The sequence below is a fragment of the Sciurus carolinensis genome, chromosome 12, assembly GCF_902686445.1.
Source record: "Sciurus carolinensis chromosome 12, mSciCar1.2, whole genome shotgun sequence".
Taxonomy (NCBI): Eukaryota; Metazoa; Chordata; class Mammalia; order Rodentia; family Sciuridae; genus Sciurus; species Sciurus carolinensis.
Genome location: NC_062224.1, coordinates 4,193,281 through 4,214,533, shown reverse-complemented (window position 1 = coordinate 4,214,533; position 21,253 = coordinate 4,193,281). Strand labels below are relative to the sequence as shown.

Genomic DNA, 21,253 nt, shown 5'->3' with positions numbered 1-21,253 from the left:
GAGGCGGGGTGGGGTGGCACTGCTTTGTCCCTCCCTTCTGCTGCACTCTGCTTTTGTCAATCCCAGGTGGAAGGGGTCTCTGGAGTAAGAGCAACCTTCCTGGTCTCCCGCCACCCTGCTGCCCTGTGTACATGATGGCTGGGTGAGGCGGGTCCCACCTGCTCTTCCCCAGGGAGGAGGAGGAAAGGGAACAGAGCGAGGTTCTCCCTCCGGCCTCCTCTCCTGCCCTCACCACTGCTTCTGTGGTGGCCAGCTGTGCTGGCTGTGGTTGGGCTGAGGGGACAATTCGGCTGGGAGACGGGGTGAGGAAGGAGCTTCCTGGAGGCATCGGCCAGGCAGTGCAGGCAGGCACTTCCGAGTCTGGGAGTACCCCTACATCAGTGTGGCAGGACACAAGGAGGGTGACCATCCACTGGAACGCAGGGAGTTGGTACCTCACGATGTGAAATAATCCCAACCTCTTTAGTTAAATTTTCCTCTGATGCTAAAAACAAATGACATGTTTTCCCACAGTCAATCCTGGGCCAAGAAGTAAGAACTTGTCATAGGTAGCTCAACGAACATACTAACATATCAAATCAAATTCCTGGAAGACTGGAACTCTCCTAACTAATTCTGTACAGAGCCAGAATCCTGGCCAACACAGCACCCATTTAATAAGCACCTCGTGGACCACCAATTTATCAGAGAATCTATTTTTAAAATCTCTACGTTTTATTACTGACCATTACATTAACTACATGGGACGATAAGTGACATTTATCTGCTGAATCTCACCAGGGAAAATGAGCCTGGTGTGTTCAGCACTGAGTCAGAAGGGATGAGTCAGTCTCTGTAGCAGATTTCACTACTTAAGAGTTTATATCTGGGGGGAAGCTGACTGTGTATCAGCAACCTTAGTTGCTTAGAAACCACCATAGTTGTTAGGGGGGAAAGTGGTGGTTCAGAAAATAACTTTCTGCTGAGCTAATCTCAATCTTTCTGTGGTACTTTATCAGTGTTATTCACCATTTTCACTTTTTTTTTTTTTTTTTTTTTTTTTTAGTTGTCACTGGACCTTTATTTATTTTATGTGGTGCTGAGGATGGAACCCAGCGCCTCACACATGCCAGGCAAGTGCTCCACCACTGAGCTACAGCCTCAGCCCCCATTTTCACTTATCTTAATCAGGGACTAACCTGAACAGAGTGCTTAACTTGCTAAGTTAAGAACCAAACAGCACCTCCATGGGCCTGCCAACCAAACCAAGTCTTTGCCTTTGGTCTCTCCTTCCCCCCAAACCTAGAAAATCCGGCCTCTCCTATTACAACCGCTTCTGTCCCCACACTTGCTCTTTCCCCAGATTATCCAATCAGATCGCTGGGTATCCTTTGAGCCAAATTTTCATTTGGTTTAAGGTTCTTTAAAGATGGATTTTCAAGCATGCCTCCTCTCCTGGCAGCCCTCAGCCCCCTCTTGGTCATCCTGTGAGGTGTCGGTGGTGCTCGGCTGGGACAGTAGGTGCTGGAGGTGGTCACACACTGCCAGTGGGCCAGGGGATTTTTATTTATTGATGAATTAAGTTCCATCTCAGGGATGAAGTACTCAGTCTTATGTAAAAGATGAAGTCAGTATTCCGTTTTTCAAGGTCATAGGTAACAAAAGGGCAGTTTGAGTACTATTCATTTTCAAATACCATTCCCAGGGTGCATATGAACCCACCAGTTCCTCACTCCGCCCTCCCAATAACCATCAATTTGTGTGCTTCTTTTAAAAATACCAAAGCAAACCACATTATCGATAGTCCACATATCATAAAAATGCTTGGATAAAAATGACAGTAGCATAGGCTCACATAATACCGCATCTGTTAATTACCTAAGCACATCATAACAACATGGGCGACAAATGGCCAACAGTGGGAGCAGCCCGTTGCCATTTCCTCTGAGCTTTGCGTGCCGCTGCTCTGAGTCATCTGGAGTATCAATCTGTGCACGTCTAGCCCCTGGGTCTGGGGTTGGAATCTTCGGCAGCATCCACGGAGAAGAACGCTTTATTTTCATCCGGGCATGAAGCCATTCTGACTGGAGGCTTTGACCCCTATGTGAGCCTATAAAATATTCTTTCCCAAGTCCATATTCAAATATTAAATTAAAACAGATGTGCAAAAAGAAAGAAAGATCTGCCACCAAAACAGAGCCTACCCCTCCACAAAACCACCAGCTTTGGGGAAAAACCAATGTCCACTGTTCCATGTCCTCATCCAAACTCTTAAAAAGAACAGACTCACATTCCTCGTGACCCACAGCTGTTCCAGCGTGCAGAGCAGCGCTAGAAGTGCGCAGGGCAGTCTGCACGCCCCCGCCTGGGCCACTCCTCGTCCACCCACCTGCGCAGCACCTTCTCCACGTCAGCCCTGTGATAGAGCCTGCACAGCTCCATCAGCTGGCCCACTGTCCTCTGGCTGTTGCGGAACAGAAACTCCAGAGTGGGGCTCTGGGGCCTCTGCTCCAGGAAGCACAGTTCGTCATAGGACATGCCCCATTTGCTTGCAAAATTCCTCCAGTTTTTCACCGTCGGGTGACATGGATCCAGCTTTATCCTGATCACATCTAGTAAGTCCTGATCATTGAGCAAGTCACTGATGGTGGGGGCCCGGAGCGAGCAGGAGGAGCAAGTACAGTCTTCTCTACAGGACTGGTCCTTAGTGACACCTGCAGGAAGAAACAAAGTCACACGGAGGCCGGACCTACACACTCATTCTCACCGCCTTCATTTTCCTGCCGACCTGTCAAGAGCATCAATCAGTCTGAGCACACGGCCTTTTCTTAGAGAGGAATAGTTCAGTGTACGCATTTCTCAGTTTTCACACAGCAGTGTTCGTCACAGCCAAAGACAGATAGGTGTACTGGAAGCAGCTGTAACATTTTATGAAGTCAGTCTCCCTTTTGGTCCCAATGTCCTACTGTGGGACCACCGGCCAGAACAAGGGCTCGGAGAAACAGGGGCTCTCAGGGGCAGAGCACCAGTCCAGTCCCCACTAGAACCTGTCCGCGCCTGTGAGCACCTCAACCCCTGCCCCTCGAAAGCTTCTTCACAGCAAGCACAGAGTGTCAGGGTATGATGGATTGCACAATTCTTTAAAAATGAAAACTGGAATATCCACTCCATATGCATATTTGAAAACAAGTGATAGCTGATAGTGCCAGAAGATTTGCTTTTTAAATCTAAGGCCACCTTATCATCCCTCCCTTTATCTATCTTTTCTTCACCATGGGGCTTCCTTTGAAGGGGAGCCAACTGCCTGGGGGCATGTGCAGTGAGTTGGATGGGCAGAGGACAGCTGGGATGCCCCATGAGAACAGGCGCCCACCAGAGGGAGGGAGGGCAGCCTCTCACGCCCAGTCCTCCACCTCCGCTTGAGAGCAGGAGGAAGTTGGTGGGTAAGAGGTGCTGGCAAGTCTTCTATGACAAAGCACCAAGCAGTGTCTCGCAACATGGCAAACCAAGCAGCTTAAATTCTGCCGTAGTGACTCATGAGTCCTTTGAATTTGTGTTTTAACAGCTGAGGGCTACTTAGAGGTCACTGGCTTGGAAGATTCTGGGGAAGTAATGATGTCCTTGCGTTACTCAGCTTTTTGTTGCTGTGACCAACATATCTGGTAAGAACAACTTAGAGGAGGAAAGAGTTACTTTGACTCATGGCTCAGAGATTTCAGCCCAGGGACCATTGGCTCCATTGCTCTGGGCCTGAGGTGAGGCAGAACATCATGGCAGAAGGGATGGTGGAGGGGAGCTACTCAACTTGTGGAAGCTGGGAAGCAGATAGAAAAGAGGAAAGAGCAAGAGAGAAGATAACCCCTTTGAGGGCACACCCCAGTGACCTACTCCCTCCAGGTAGTCCATTCGATCATCAACTAATTAATTCACCGATGAAGTCAGAGCCTTCATGAACCAATCACTTCCCAAAGCTCCACCTCTGAACACTGCTGCATTTCAACCTGAGACTCTGGGGAACATTCCAGGTCCTAACTCTAACCTGTAATGCATATGATATCACATCGAGCAGAAGCCTTACCAGCTTAGGAAAGTGAAGAATTCGGACAGAGGGTGTCACTTTGGTCATTAAGGTGAGAGTCAGCAATTCTAAGGCAAGTACAAATTCAAAGGCAAAAAAACAAGAGCCATGACAATTATGCTCATACCAAGGGATGTGACCTCTGGGAGTCCAGTTCAAAGAGACTGCCCAGAATATGGACACACATGGACATTTCCATGACAGTGTTAGTTATATTATCAATTCCTTCCTTCCTTCCTTCCTTCCTTCCTTCCTTCCTCCCTCCCTCCCTCTCTCCCTCCCTTCCTCCCTTCCATGTGTGGGGGTAACCAGGGATTGAACCTAGGAGTGCTTAACCACTGAGCAACATCCCCAGCCCTTTTAATTTTGAGACAGGATCTTGCTAAGTTGCTTAGGGCCTTGCTAAATTGCTGAGGCTGGCTTTGAACTTGTGATCCTCCTGCCTCGACTCCCCAGCTGCTGGGGTTATAGGTGGCTCAATTTTTAAAAACAAATGTATAAGGTTAGGGGACTGCTGATACACGATTGCACTCCTGGATGGAATATTACTTAATAATTATAAAGACTACATGGCAACCTAGAAAATGCTTGTGATGTTAAACAAGAAATGCAAGATATTTAAAAAGTATGTACTCCATGATTAGCGTTAACGTTAATTAACTTGTGGAAACACAAGTTAATATCACTATGGAAGGAGCTGGGGTTGTAGCTCAGTGGTAGAGCGCTTGCCTAGCATGTATGAGGCACTGGTTCAATTCTCAGCACCTCATATAAATAATAAGGTCCATCAACATCTAAAAAATATTTTAAAAAACCACTATGGAAGGAAATGTGCAGAAATTCAGCATGGAGAAGGCTTAGTACTTAACCCTCCTCTTGGCCATAGCTCTGAGCCTATACTTCCTACTTGGACTCATGTCATCTGGTATTCTCCTTTCTTTCTCCTCATCTGCAGCCACATTCTCTATCCTTCCTCTACAAATATGTAAAGGTGTCCTCTGTCCTAAAAAAATAAGAACCTCAAGCTACCCTCCTCTGGGCTCATAACTTGCTGAAGCCACTTTCTCTTTTTCTTTTTTTATTCCCTGTTAAACTGCTAGCACAAGTATGCAGACCTGTGGCCCCAGGCTGCTTCATGTTCTTAATGGTCGTCTTCTCTGGCTTGGAGTGCATCTGACCCAGCCTGTCTCCCACCAAACCTTGTGAAGACTGGACCCAGTCCCTGCATCCCACTTTCTGTCCAGAGACCAGTTCTGAGCAGGTGGAAAAATCCAGATTCACACTTGACTCGTCAGGTGTCCTGGGCTTCCTGCTGCTACGACCTCTGTGTCGCCAGCTCTCTGTGGAGACCAGCTCTGGAGCCAGGCCTGAGACTCCTCCTCTGTACACAGCAGGGTGCATCCTCCCTGTGGGTCCCTTCCACAAGACGGTCAAGCCCATCACGTCCTCGGCTGCTCCCCTTCTGCCTGACATGCTGAGACCCCAGCCAACTTCAGTGGAGTCTGAGGAGTTTCAAGGAGGTGCTCTAGTTCCATTCTGGCCCTCAGCCGTCCCCTTCCACATTCTCTCCACTTGGTGACCTCCACTCAACAGCTGCCTGCAAGACTCTCCCACCAGACAGAAGGCCCTTTCCTTTTACATCAGCAGGACTCAGCCGTGGCTTACAGCACATGCCTAACCAGGCTTCACCAAAGGAAGGAGCAGATGCACCTGTGAACTCTCCCGGCTCCAGAACTGGACATGGAGAGCTCCCCCTGGTGTGTCCAGATGGCGTCTCCAACTCCAAACACCAAACCAGTACTTACAATAACTCCCCAGAACGCCCAAATGCCCCTGTGCCCTGTTTACACCTCCAGTCCCCGGGAGTCCTGGCGGACTTTCCGCCACATCCTCCACTACCCGGCCCCAGCCTTCCACTCCATGGGCTCTTCCTGTCCCATCCCTGCGGTGGCCTGGAATAGGACCTGTACTCAGCCAAACTGAATCACTCCATTCCCTATCTTTTTTTTTTTTTTTTAATTTATTTTTATTGTAAACAAATGGGATACATGTTTGTACATGGAGTAACAGCATACCATTTTCGTAATCATACATTTACATAGGGTAATGATGTTTGATTCATTCTGTTATTTTTTCCTTCCCCCCCACCCCTCCCACCTCTCTTTTCCCACTATACAGTCCTTCCTTCCTCCATTCTTAACCCCCTCCCACCCCCCATTATGTGTCATCATCCACTTATCAGTGAGATCATTCACCTTTTGGATTTTTGAGATTGGCTTATCTCACTTAGCATGATATTCTCCAATTTCATCCATTTGCCTGCAAATGCCATAATTTTATTATTCTTTATAGCTGAGTAATATTCCATTGTATATATATATACCACAGTTTCTTTATCCATTCATCAATTGAAGGACATCTAGGTTGGTTCCAGAGTCTGGCTATTGTGAATTGAGCAGCTATGAACATTAATGTGGCTATATCTCTGTAGTATGCTGATTTTAAGTCCTTTGGGTATAGGCCGAGGAGTGGGATAGCTGGGTCAAATGGTGGTTCCATTCCAAGTTTTCTAAGGAATCTCCACACTGCTTTCCAGAGTGGCTGCACTAATTTGTAGCCCCACCAGCAATGTGTGAGTGTACCTTTTCCCCCACATCCTCTCCAACACCTATTGTTGCTTGTATTCTTGATAATCGCCATTCTAATTGGGGTAAGATGGAATCTTAGTGTAGTTTTGATTTGCATTGATTTATTACTAAAGATGGTGAACATTTTTTCATATGTTTGTTGATTGCTTGTAGATCTTCTTCTGTGAAGTGTCTGTTCATATCCTTAGCCCATTTGTTGATTGGGTTATTTGTATTCTTGTTGTAGAGTTTTTTGAGTTCTTTATATATTCTGGAAATTAGTGCTCTATCTGAAGTTTGAGTGGCAAAGATTTTCTCCCACTCTGTAGGCTCTCTCTTTGCATCCTGATAGTTTCCTTTGCTGAGAGAAAGCTATTTAGTTTGAATCTATCCCAGTTGTTGATTCTTGATTTTATTTCTTGTGCTATGGGAGTCCTGTTAAGGAAGTCTGATCCTAAGCCAACAAGGTGAAGATTTGGACCTACTTTTTCTTCTATAAGATGCAGGGTCTCTGATCTGATTTTGAGGTCCTTTATCCATTGTAAGTTGATTTTGTGCAGGGTGAGAGACAGAGGTTTAGTTTCATTCTGTTGCATATGGATTTCCAGTTTTCCCAGCACCTTTGTTGAAGAGGCTATCTTTTCTCCATTGCATATTTTTGGCACCCTTGTCTAGTATGAGAAAATTGTATTTATTTCGGTTTGTGTCCGTGTCCTCTATTCTGTAACATTGATCTACCTGTCTATTTTGGTGCCAATACCATGCCATTTTTGTTACTATTGCTTTGTAGTATAGTTGAAGTTCTGGTATTGTGATACCCCCTGTTTCATTCTTCCTGCTAAGGATTGCTTTAGCTCTTCTGGGTTTCTTATTCTTCCAGATGAATTTCATGATTGCTTGCTCTATTTCTGTAAGGTACATCATTGGGATTTTAATTGGAATTGCATTGAATCTGTATAGCACTTTTGGCAGTATGGCCATTTTGACAATATTCTGCCTATCCAAGAACATGGGAGATCCTTCCATCTTCTTAAGGTCTTCCTCAATTTCTTTCTCAATGTTTTGTAGTTTTCATTGTAGAGATCTTTTACCTCTTTAGTTAGATTGATTCCCAAGTATTTTTTTTAAGGCTATTGCAAATAGAGTTGTTTTCCTCATTTCCCTTTTAGCAGTTTTGTCACTTGCATATAAAAATGCTTTAGATTTATGCGTGTTGATTTTATAGCCTGCTATTTTGCTGAATTCATTGATGAGGTCTAGAAGTTTTCCGGAGGAGTTTTTTGGATCCTCTAAATAGAGAATCATGTCATCAGCAAATAGTGACAGCTTAAGTTCCTCTTTTTCTATTCGTATCCCTTTAATTTCTTTAGTCTGCCTAATTGCTCTGGCTAGAGTTTCAAGGACAATGTTGAATAGAAGTGGTGAAAGAGGACATCCCTGTCTTGTTCCCGTTTTTAAAGGGAATGGTTTTAGTTTTTTTCCATTAAGAATGATGTTGGCCATGGGCTTAGCATAAATAGCCTTCACAGTGTTCAGGATGGTCCTACTATCCCTATTTTTTCTAGTGTTTTGAGCATGAAGGGGTGTTGTATTTTGCCGAACGCTTTTTCTGCATCAATTGAAATAACCATATGATTCTTATCCTTAAGTCTATTGACATGATGGATTATGTTTATTGATTTACGGATGTTAAACCATCCTTGCATTACAGGGATGAACCCCACTTGATCGTGGTGCACGATTTTCTTAATATGTTTTTGGATACAGTTTGCCAATATTTTGTTAAGGATTTTTGCATCTTTATTCATCAAGGATATTGGTCTAAAATTTTCTTTCCTTGATGTGTCTTTTCCTGGTTTGGGTATGAGGATGATATTAGCTTCATAGAATGAGTTTGGTAGGGTACCCTCTTTTTCTATTTCCTGGAATACTTTGAGAAGTATTGGAATGATATCTTCTTTGAAGGTCTTGTAGAACTTGGCTGAGAATCTGTCTGGTCCTGGGCTTTTCTTGGATGTTAGGTTTTTAATGGCTTCTTCTATTTCATTGCTTGATATTGATCTGTTTAAATTGTGTATGTCCTCCTGGTTCAGTTTGGGAGGAGCATATGTCTCTAGAAATTTGTCAATGTCTTCGGTAGATTCTATTTTGTTGGAATACAGATTTTCAAAGTAGCTTCTAATTATGTTATCTATCTCAGTGGTATCTGTTGTGATATTTCCTTTTTCATCATGAATTTTAGTAATTTCAGTTTTCTCTCTCCTTCTCTTTGTTAGTGTGGCTAAGGGTTTGTCTATTTTGTTTACTTTCTCAAAGAACCAACTTTTTTTTTGTCGGTTTTTTGAATTGTTTCTTTTGTTTCAATTTCATTGATTTCAGCTCTGATTTTAATTATTTCCTGTCTTCTACTACTTTTGCTGTTATTCTGTTCTTCTTTTTCTAGTGCTTTGAGCTGTAATAGGTCATTTAGTTGTTGACTTTTCATTCTTTTCTGGAATGCGCTCCATGCAATGAATTTTCCTCTTAGTACTGCTTTCATAGTGTCCCAGAGATTTTGATATGTTGTACTGTCATTCTCATTGACTTCTAAGAATTTTTTTATCTCCTCCCTGATGTTTTCTGTTATCCATGTTTCATTCAATAGCATATTATTTAGTCTCCAGGTGTTGGAGTAATTTCTGTTTTTTATTTTGTCATTGATTTCTACTCTCAGTCTATTATGATCTGATAGAACACAGGCAGTATCTCTATTTTTCTGCATTTCCTAAGGGCTGCTTTGTGGCATAACATATGGTCTATTTTCGAGAAGGTTCCATGTGCTGCTGAGAAGAAAGTGAATCCACTCGTTGATGGATGGAATATTCCATATATGTCTATTAAGTCTAGGTTATTGATTGTGTTATTGAGTTCTATGGTTTCTTTGTTTGTTTTTTGTTTGGAAGATCTATCTAGTGGTGACGGCGGTGCATTAAAGTCACCCAGAACTATTGTGTTGTGGTCTATGAGATTCCTGAAATTGAGAAGGATTTGTTTGATGTACAGGGATACACCATTGTTTGGGGCATAAATATTTACTATTGTTATGTCTTCCTGATTTATGGTTCCCTTAAGCAGAATGAAATGTCCTTCTTTATCCCTTCTGACTAACTTTGGCTTGAAGTCCACTTTATCTGATATAAGGATGGAAACCCCCGCTTTTTTACTGAGTCCATGTGCGTGGTAGGTTTTTTCCCATCCTTTCACCTTTAGTCTGTGGATGTCTTTTTCTATGAGATGAGTCTCTTGCAGGCAGCATATTGTTGGGTCTTTCTTTTTAATCCATTCTGCCAGTCTATGTCTTTTGATTGATGAGTTTAGGACATTAACATTCAGGGTTATTATTGAAACATGATTTGTATTCCCAGTCATTTGGCTTATTTTGGGTTTTTAAGTTGGCTTGGTTTCTCCTTTGAGTGGTTTTTCTCTAAGGTAGTTCCTCCCTTTGCTGACCTACATTGTTGTTTTTCATTTCCTCCTCAGGGAATATTTTGTTGAGAACATTCTGTAGCACAGGCTTTCTATTTGTAAATTCTTTTAACTTTTGTTTATCATGGAAGGATTTTATTTCATCTTCAAATCTGAAGGTTAGTTTTGCTGGGTATAGGATTCTTGGTTGGCAACCATGTGCTTTCAGAGCTTGAAATATGTTGTTCCAGGCCCTTCTAGCTTTTAGAGTCTGGGTTGAGAAGTCGGCTGCTATCCGTATTGGTCTCCCCCTATATGTAATCTGATGCTTTTCTCTCGTGGCCTTCAAAATCCTATCTTTATTTTGAATGTTAGGTATTTCCATTATAATGTGCCTTGGTGTGGATCTGTTGTGATTTTGTGCATTTGGTGTTCTGTAAGTCTCATGTATTTGATTTTCCATTTCATTCTTCAGGTTTGGGAAATTTTCTGCTATTATTTCATTGAATAGGTTGTTCATTCCTTTGGTTTGTATCTCTGTGCCTTCCTCAATCCCAATAATTCTTAAATTTGGTCTTTTCATGATGTCCCACAGTTCTTGGAGATTCTGTTCATGATTTCTTAGCATCTTCTCTGTTTGGGCAACTTTATTTTTAAGATTAAATATTTTGTCTTCATTGTCTGAGGTTCTGTCTTCCAAGTGGTCTAGTCTTTTGGTGATGCTTTCCATTGAGTTTTTTATTTGGTTTATTGTTTCCTTCATTTCAAGGATTTCCATTTTTTTTTTTTTTTTTGAGAATCTCTATCTCTTTGTTGAAATGATCTTTTGCTTCCTGCAGGTGCTCTTTCAGCTTATTGGTATTATCATTCATTCCTGCATTTGCTCTCTTATCTCATCCTTTGCTTCGAGAATCATCTTAATCATGTATAATCTGAAGTCCTTTTCTGACATTTCTTCTTACATACTGTCATTGGATTCTATTACTATAGAATCTAGATTTGTTTGGAGCATTTTCTTCCCTTGTTTTTTCATGTTGTTCATGTATCTTACCCTCTAGCAGTGCAGATCTGGGGTATTGCAGATTTCCCCCTATAGGTTTATAGTGGCCCTATAGGTTTCCAAAACCCTTTCTTTAAGGGGAGATCAATATTAGCAGTGCCCAATTCAGACACTATGCAATCCTAGACCAAATAGCCCCTATGAGGACAATAACAAAATTGTCATAATAAACAGAATGAGTTAAAATATTATCTTCAATAAAACAAAAAGATTTGCAATAAGGTCTGCAGTTTCTAATGGAGGACAAAGAGGATGCAGAGGGATGTAGATGTGGCTGTTAATGGGATAAGAAAAGAATATACAGAAATTCTAGATAATAGAAAGTGTGAGAGTGTAATCAAAAGAAATTGGATGTTAGCATGCAAAAAAAGGTAGAAAGAGACTCTGAGGGAACAGGTAAACAAAAGGAAAAGAGAGCAAGAAAAGTAAAGAAATAAAAACTTAAGTTTTTTCTATAAGGAGAAAAGAGAAAATCTACAGTATAACAGTCATATAGTAATGAAACCTCCCAGTCTTCAGTAGCCTGATGCATGAGAGGTACCTGACAATGAGCTTCAAGCCTCCAGCAGGCGTCTCAGGATGGGATTTGCCCCACCCAAAGATCGGAGCTACGGCTTCCAGGATTATCCAAGATGGCTGCTCTGGCTCCCAAATGTGTTGGCAAATGGGGAGCTGCAGCTCAGGGTGTGAACGTGGTCAGCTGGAGGTCCTGGAGGCAGGATGCGGTTGGTCAGGCAGGGGTCCTGGAGGTCAGGTGCATTTTGTGTGGTTGTGGGATCCTGGAGGCCAGTTGCAGTCGGTCTGGGTTCCCAGTGATAGGGTGCAGTCAGTTGGCCTTGGGGTCCCGGTGGCAGGGAGCAGTCAGTCGTCAGTCGACATGAAGGCCCCAGAGGCAGGGAGTGATAGGTCGGGCCGAGGGATCCTGGAGATGGGGCCCAGCCAGTCCGGCCAGGGGTCCTACAGGGTCCAGCTGCCGTCCCAAAATGGCGGCAGCCACATGCAATCAAACCTACAGGCACTGTCACAGTGAACTTCCAGGCAACAGCAGGTAGCAGGTGCTCCGCTGACGGTCAGTGATCAGCTTGCTGACTGTTGTCGGACAATCGGGAGGTGAACCTCGTGTGTTGGGTGATGGATAGTTGTAAGGCAGGTGATAGACAGGTGAGAGGCAGGCAAATGGCGGACAACAGGCCATTGTCCTATAGTGAGCAATCTGCACTCAAAAAAGGCGTCAATATACTGGCAGACTGCAGATGATCACAGCAGACAAATGGGGTAAACACCAGGGAATCGATAAGCAGCAAAAACTGCCTCACCAAGAAACAGATATCCTCTGCATGAAACTGGAGTTACGGAGCAACAAGGAACGCAGCCTCCCTCTAGTCCACCATCTTGGATCCTCTTTTGCTTTTTAAAGTTTAATTTTAGAACATTTAAAGCTAATCACAGTGTAGAAAGATGGGAAAATATGTACAATTATGGATTTGGAGAAACTATTGAACACTTTGGGTTTTCCAGGTTTTCACAACCATGAGCAATGGCGCAAGGCAGATCTTCCACGTAAATGTCTGACCACAGCTCCCTCTCATCTCATGTGGCTGGCTCCCTTGCACTGTCTGGGTCTTGTGTCCCTTCTTAGCCACAGTAGCAGCGCCCCCTGCCACAACCCTGTCACCCTTGTTCACCTTTGGCGAGGCCCCTACCCCCATATGAAATTACCACTGGCTCCACGTTTACTCTCTGTCTCAGCTAGAATGTAAGCTCCGATAGGAAAAGGCCTTTGATGTCTGACGTCCCTGTTGCTTGCAGAGCACACAGCAGGTGCTCAATAAATAGCTACTGAATAAATCAAATGAATGAAAAGTGTGACATAAAGGAAAAGTCAAATCAGAAACTTGGGGAAGTTCATAAAGCAATATCCAGAAATTTTCAAACCCACAGACACCTATTTTTTTAGTGTTAACTGAGCATACACAGGGAGAAAACAGATTTCCGGTAGCTCTGGAGAAGGGAACCACTGTGTACCCACAGATTACCAGTATGAGTCACCTGGGCACTGGCACACACAGGTGTGTGACTTGGACAGTGCTGAGTGTGCTGAGCCTGTGTCTCACTCTCTGAACAGGGATAACAACACCTATCTCACGCATTGGTTGTGAGATTAAAGGAGGCGATCCGTTAGAGTCCTGGCCCAGCACACGGCAAGCACCAATGACGATGGTAGGCGAGGGATAATAGCCCACAGCCTTTTAAAGCCTGTAGTTCTCAACCTTGGTTGGGGATGAAACCCACCAAACCCCTCCACCCCTTGGGGGAAATTTACAAAATCCTGATGTCTGGTCCCACCCGCCAAGATCCTTAGTTAATTAGTCTGGGGTGCAGGCAGGCATGGGAACTTCTGAATGCTCCCCTGGGACTTCTAATATGTCGACAGGGTTGAAAACCATTATCTCAAAGATACTTCTAAAGAAAGTGCTTGGCTGGGAGGGCCTGCCAGAATCAGATTCTGGGATTGCAGCCACTTCTCTTTGGGAGATTCCACGTCTGGTGGAGATTAGGAGTCCTTGTAGACATGTAGGGCACAGGGCGTGGTGCACCAGTGGTCCCAGCTACTTGGGAGGCTGAGGGAGGAGGATCACTTGATCCAGGAGTTCAAGACCACTCTGAACAGGCTGGGGAAGAGCTCAGTGATGGAGCACTGCCTACCATGCATGATGTGCTGAGTGCAGCTCCTGGGGAGGGAGGCAACCTGAACACCATAGTGAGACCCTGTGTCTCTTGGGAAGAGAGAGAGCCAGAGTCAGTCAGTCACCGGACACCGCATATTCCCACACTCACCAGCAGATCAACAGATGGATAGCCTTCCCCAGGGGCATTCCCTCCCCTCCCCAGGCTCTGCATCCTTTCTCATACTTACATTTTTACATCACATTTTGAAGAAGAGTTTAGGAGCCAAGCATGCTCACCCACAGGGACCTCAAGGTCATTAGAACAACAGTAAGAAACAGTTAGTGTCCAAAACTGCCACATGGAACTCTTACCTTTGGGGCTGGCAGGTTGTAAATGCCAGTCAATTATCATTTAATTGTGGATTTGAACAAGATTCAAAATTCACAAAGGTCATGATTCGTTGAGCCTAGAAGTAGCTCAGTCAGGATGCTGGCAGTGGATCACACGAGGACTTAATGCATCCCCCTGCAGGGGAGTGCCCTTTAATCTCGCAGACTGTCTTCCCTGGAGCTCTTACCACACTGCTGTTTCCCTCCCGTGCTTAGGACCCCCATCAACTCTTGGCTGCATCGTAATGATGCTCCCCAGGACAAGTAGGCATTGAATTGGTTCAACAAACAGCAAATATTTTATATTTGCAACTCTAGAGATAGCAAAGTACTGTGGTTCTGAAAGAAAATAACTCTATCCTAGGTGTCTATAAATTATCAGCATTGGAGTCTGAAAAATACCAAGAAGGGTCCAAGTAGAGTCTCCCACTTCTGTTGTTATGCTTACTAAGGGTGCAAAGCCAGGCCTTTTCTGAGTATGGTTTCACATGTGGTTAGGAGTAAATATGTTTAGAATGTCAGTTCTGGCTTTGACAGTCACTGGACTGGGGCGTGCACACACTGCAGTGTTTATCAGGGTAGTGTTACGGTATGAGCTGGAAAGTGATGAGTAATTATTTTTATCTACCAAGAAATGAACCCAAGGGCTTTTGGTGGGTGTTTGATCTCTTAACCAAAGGGGAAATCAACATGATTTCATTTTTCTCTCTCTTTAAGGAGACTTCAAGTTGGTGGCAGCGTGGGAGAGTCTCACTGACAAATTGGGTGGATACAGGCAAATAAATTACAACTGGGCCTCAATTCCGTCATCAAGCTATGTGAAAAAAAATGATCACTTCTATATTAAGGACCCAAGTTAAAATTTAGTGTAGATTTTTTTTTATATGAATTTGAATCATGTGGTTCTGAAGTGATGAGACACAAGTCTATGTACAAGTGTCACTTCATGGACCTAATTTGAAAAAAAATCACAATCCTACTTTGCATTCAGTTCTATGGGGAGGTTAGTTTTAGGGTAGGCAAGTGCCAAATTAATTGCAGTCACCAGAAAGCCATCTTTGAAAGACTGGCAGCGAGTACCAAAGTGTCAGGGCAGGGAGTGCACGACCAGGGCTCTCTTCAGTCGTCTCTTCAGATTTCAAACCCGAGAGCGGCTTTCGTCTGCCGGCACGCTGGGGAAATGAGGCCTTCCGATCTGGGGAACGTATTACCTATTATGTAACGGGGCATTCTTCCTTTCCTTTTGCACCTTTGTGTGACAGCATTGTGAGACTCTCAGGACTCCATCGTGGGCCAGCTGAGCGGTCCCTGCCGCTGCTCTCACCAGGCAGCGGTGGGAATGCCTTACTCGGGCCCTGCCAGGCGCTGGCAGCTGTCTTCACTTGCTTTTCCGGTGGCAGCTGGTTCTGACTGAATCTTCTCTCTCTCCTTGATGACCAGCTATTGCCATCATTCGTCACTCCTGTCTCATCCCTCGTCCCACCTGAGTGCTCTCCACTCTGCCATGTCACTTATTTTAACCCCTGTAAACTGCACTGCAGACAGCTAAGGTTTTCAGAGGGCAAGAAGACCCGAGTTAAGGCCAGGGGCCTTGTCCGTGGAAAGTGGCTAGCTTTTGTGAAAACTGGCTCAGACACTGACTTTTGTGGGGCTGGGGTAGGCTTAGGCTCTGTTCCAGCTGAAGACTCTGGGAGAGCAGAAGTCTTAACCTCACTCTCTTGCAGGACGCTCAGCATTCAAAGGCTGCACTACACAGGGATGCATTTTGCAGGTCCCAGAGGCAGCCTGCGCCCCGTCCTTGAATCCCATTCACTCCTGGCTGACCCTGTGATGCTCCCAAACCACATCCATACAGTAAGAAAACAACGGGGCGTATGTGCAGGGCTCTCACGCATGTTAATGCTGTTACATGAAAGGTGCCCAATGAATGCTGATAAGAACTACAGAATAAAATAAATCTCTCTTATGGTGTTACCCTCATTCAAACACAAAATTTGCAGATCTGCTTTTGCCAGCTTGCAGGGAAGAGCAAAGCCACTAAATCCACGTCTCTCACTTACTTGATTTTGGAAAACAAGATTAACAAGACAACAAGACACTGGGTGCTCCGAGGGCCAGGCACCATGGGGAGGGCTGAGACCCCGACTTGAACCACACCATTCCTGCTCCCAAGAGCAGCACAGAGGAGTCCACAACACACCCTCACGTTACGCACTGTCGTAACATGAAGAAGTTCAGCCTCCCTGAATGCCTTCTGTTTCATTCTGAGAGGACCACAGCTTGATTAAGGTTAATCTATTAAGAATGACCCCAACCCATAAAAGAACTTGATAGCTATTCCTAAACATGTTTGCTTATTCTTTTTTTTTTTTTTTTTTTTTTTTTTTTTGTGGTACCAGGGACAGGGATTGAACTCAGGGGCACTCGACCACTGAGCCGCATCCCCAGCCCTATCTTGTATTTTTTATTTAGAGACAGGGTCTCACTGAGTTGCTTAGTGCCTCACCGTTGCTGAGGCTGGCTTTGAACTTGTGATCCTCCTGCCTCAGTCTCCCAAGCCACTGGGTATATTATAGGTGTGTGCCACCGTGCCTGGCTGCTTATTCATTTTTATTTTAGCTAACATGTCACGTTAGTGCAGAGGATGTGAGTCCTTAAAAAGTTTAAGGGTGTATATTTTTAATTAGAAAAGAGCTATTGACCTGGGGATCTATGGCTCAGTGGTAGTGCACTTGCCTAGCGTGCTTGGTGCCCTAGGTCCAATCCCTAGCACAGGAAGAAAAGGGGGACAACCTTTAAAGTGTCTTAGGCTAAAGACACTGGAAGCAGAGAACAGGAGAAAGAGTGGGGCCAACGTGACCTGTAAGTGGCTCCGCTGGCTGCTCCCTGCTGGAGGAGGAGTGGGTGTGGGGACGGCTGCAGTCCAGTGGGACTTCCCACGCTGATCTCGTGGGTGAGGGAGGGTGGGTCCGCTGGGTGCTGACAGCAGCCCGGTCCTAAACCTGCCCATTGGGAACCTGCCATCCCCTTCCAAAGTGAACGAGGGAAGTTCAGAGAAAACACTCTTTGAAGACTTGAGGGATTTTGTTATGATCTCTTTCCCTACAGTTGCCGGGCATGGAAAGTCGCTCTGCTCTGCAGTGCACTTAAAAAAGTTCACACTGGGCTTTCCCTCTCCCCAAAGCCTCGCCCTTTTCCTTTCCAACTTGGGCCCTGCAGAAGGTTCCTGTAAAGAAGGGAGGCCAAGAGGATGGGCCCTTCTGCCACCAACAAGGTGGTGTTGAACCAAGAATTCACCAGCAACATTCAAAGTATCCACGACATGACCTTCCAGAAGCGAGCCTCTCAGCACTCAAAGAGACTCGGAAATTCCCTTGAAGGACATGTGGACCCCAGGTGGGTGCACTGGTACTGGGCTCAACAGAGCTGCCCAGAGGAACCAGGGCCATTCCGTACCGTATCTGTGCAGCTAGCTGTCCAGAGGACAGTGAGGACGGAGCAGGACCAACAAGCCCTACCCCTCAGTCACTTGTGAGCCTGTTACCGCTTTCAAACTGCCACAACTGTCAAAGTTATAAAGCCACACACACAACAGTTCATGACAGACACATTCTCAACTGAGCCACGCTAGTTGTTGCTGTAGCCCTGGTGGCTTCATGCTGGATCATGTACCTGAAAGAGGCTCTCCAGTGCTGTCCGGAAGGCCATTTTCTTCTCCCTAAAAACCAAAAAGTGACTTCCATTAAAATCACGAGCACACGTGAACAGTGCAATCATCAATTTTCCTCTTCAGTTAAGTTTCCATGGAGACCTGGGAGGGGCTGGATCTTTGGGAGGCACCTGAATGGGGTGTGGGGTGAGGGCCGAGCTGTGTGACCTTCTCTGAGTCTAAACCTTCTGGAGGGAGCGGTTTTGTTTGTTGCTCCCTGTGCTGAGTCCCAGTGCCCAGCACACAGCTGCCCCAGGGGAGGCTGTTTAAGTGTCAAATGCACTGACGTCCTGTCGAAGACAACTCACGGACGCAGGCCACAACGTGCCGCCATTTTATTTTTACTTCCTGTTTTGAATTACTTTCCTTCATGCTTTGTGTTGGGCTGGTTTTCACCTAGATTACAATTCTTTTATCTATTATACCAATTTATTAAGGTATCTATTGCAAAGCAGCTGAAAGGAACCGGGAAAAAGCAGTGTCTAGGTCACTGGAGGGGTGTTGGCCCTTCTGCCCATCTAACTGGAGTTCCAGCTACAACCAAGGCCATGCTGTGTGCACCTGACGGGAGGGACTTGCTGGGCTCTTCCTGGAGTGGTGTCCGTCTTCCGTGAAGAGGCCCAGGCAGCACACCTTCTTTTCTGTGACTGCATCTTCATGTAACCGAAGCCTCCCTGGCAGTCAGTATGCCCCCCATCATGCTCTGCAGAGGCCACACTGGGGTGGCCTCCTGAGCTGGGTTTTTGCAACTGCAGCCGCTCACCCCCAAGTCTGGCCTCCAGCCCTCCTGCACTCAGGGGCTGCTGGATCGGCACAGTCTGAAGAGGCCTGGAATCCTCAGGTCTCTGAGAGCCCTGCTCTGAAGGAAGCGCTACCTGCACGCGTCACATGCTCTCCCTTCACCTCCCGAGAAGGCTGCCTCCCACCACGCTCAGCAGTGTGGTCACATTTATCTCAGCTCTCTCTCCTTTTCCCCCTCACAGAAGCATTTCCAGTCTCCCCAGCTGAGACGCCCCCCGAGGAGTCTACACATGCTCACTTTGGCGGAGGCCTCCTCCTGGCACTCTTGGTCACAAAGGAAATAACAGAAGTGCTGCTCATCATAATTCGTACAATTTTTAAAATTTACTTGGGGTTGTACTTTCTCCTCACGTTCCCCTTACTCAGGGAGGTATGTGAGAGAGAGAAAAGAGAGGACACACTACAGGAGTCCTTTGCAGGAACAGAAATGTCCCTTTCCACAACCGTGGACGTTTACAGCCTCGGGGGGCCTGATGCCAGGGCCTATTCCTGGACCCCCAGGCCCCAGGGCCTCTCCACCTCTGGGAGCTCCAGCAGGCCGGGCAGGTCTGTGCGGACCCCCAGGGACCCGCCTCTCCACCTCTGGGAGCTCCAGCAGGCCGGGCAGGTCTGCGCACACTCTGCTCAACACCAGCAGCGTGCGGTTCCGCACCGGAGCATGGGCTGCGGGAACGGGGACTTCAGGTCACACACACACGAAGGTTAGAACTTGACCGATTTCATGGTCTTTGAGGTCCCTGCTAAAACACCATGTTTTACAGAAGTAAAAACGACAACGCACGTTTGCCTTGAACTTGTCTGAAGTCAGTGTTCGGCCAGAGCCATCCCTGTGATACAGACAAGCAACGTGGCCCAGAGGGACCGTGAAAGGTGCTGAGGACAGGATTTAGATGGATATCTAGACTCCCTGTTCTCGGCTCTGATTATTAGGTTGTGTCACTTCGTCAGTTAGTTGTCGAGAGTGGTACTGGAGCTTGCCAAAACCACAGCGGTGCCTTCATTCCATCTCCTGTTAATCACGAGCACTGCTGTCAATGCTCACATGGACTCGTGTTAATCACTGAGCATCTGTGTGCACAAGGCCATGTCGGAACCCATACTCAAAGGTAAAGGACCTGGGCCTGCCCTCCAGGAGGCACAGACGATGCCAGAGGGAAGAGGTTTCTGCCAACAGAAGCGTCAGGCTGTCTCTGGGGAGCAGAGATGTATGTCTGAGACAGGCCCTGCTGAAGGCCTGGGGCAGATACATTGAGAGGCCATGGAAAGCGTGGGCACCTCCGGGAAAGGAGGGGACAAGAGGGAGAGGAGACAGGAAATGGGCCGTGGCCCTTCCAGGAGCTGGACACAGGAGTCACAGTGGCTCTCCTCAGAGGCAGGGCATCCTCAGAGCAGTCTAGGATCAGGGCAGAAAGTGTCCCCTGGCAGCAGGACTCAGGGTAGGGACGGGTCAGGTGCGGGGAGGGGAAGCACGGCTGAGGCTTGGATCGATGCCCTCACCTGGGAGGGCTGGGGACACAGCCAGAGCCGCCCCAGAGACAGTCACTGAGGCATGAGCCAAGGAGGTGGAAAGAGGAGCCGGACTGGGGAGGTCGTGCACAACGAGAGGAGCCAGGCTCCCTCACGTCTGAGGTGCTGGTGGGCTTTCTGGGAGACGCCCAGACAGGAGGTGGACATAAGGTGTCGGCTGGTTACCGAAGAAAAGACTGGCAGTAGCGAGCAAGCTGGGCGGGCACAAGCCCAAGGTAGACTGAAACGCCTACGCTTGGGTAGCAGTGGCAGAAACGAGGAGCAAGAAGAGAAAGGTCAGAGAGAAGGGAAGGAAGCAGGAGGTGCCGAACCCAGTGCAGGAGGGCCCCGGGCTCTGAGGGCCTGGAGCAGACAAGACTTGGTGGGAGGCCGGGAGCGGCACCCATGAGGGCAGTTCAGCATAGGGTGGAAGGGAAGGCACTTTCCCCTGGGGTGGGGGACAAGGGGACGCAGAGCCGGGGAGGCCAGAAGGTGGCTGTGTCTGCGTGGAGAGTCACCACAGCCACCCAGCCCTTCAGTCTGCCCAGCCTTCCCTTCTCTGTGGGGCCTCAGCTTAGAGAGCACTTCCTGGGGTGCCTTCTCCGAACCCCCCATTTGGGTTCTGCACCCTGGGTGTTTCCCTGGCATCCTGTGCGCGTCACCCGGTGGGTTTGGACTACAGACTGCAAAGGACCTCGTGCACGCTGTGCTGTGGGGGTCAGGTGGGTCTGAGCCAGTGGACCCCAAGTATCTGTGGAGGGAAGGAGGGAGGGAGTGCTGGGGTCAGGGACAGATGTGGTCCGCCTTGACCAGACCAGGGCGCGGGCTGCGGTTCAGCATGATGCTCTCCTTGCCCCTCATCTGCCACCCTGCTCCATGGCCTCATCTCCACAAGCCCCTCATGGTCGCTCTGTATTCCTGTCCATCCAGTCACCGCCACACACCTGCCCACCGGTTCTGTCAAATCTACCATGCTTGCCCCAAATGTCT

General features: G+C 46.8%; 1 protein-coding gene across 2 annotated transcripts in view; it reads right to left on the bottom strand.

Annotated features, from left to right (window-relative positions):
* Positions 1–902: 902 nt before the first annotated feature.
* The window catches only part of Edaradd (EDAR associated via death domain), a 57,614-nt gene continuing 37,263 nt past the window's right edge, over positions 903–21,253 (bottom strand). For both annotated transcript variants that reach the window (XM_047521432.1, XM_047521433.1), the window contains exons 5-6: positions 17,920–17,965; positions 903–2,693 (exon numbers count right to left, since the gene is read on the bottom strand). In XM_047521432.1, coding sequence (XP_047377388.1) covers positions 2,311–2,693; positions 17,920–17,965 — 429 coding nt within the window. In that variant the 3' untranslated portion in view covers positions 903–2,310. The remainder of the gene's footprint in view (positions 2,694–17,919; positions 17,966–21,253) is intronic.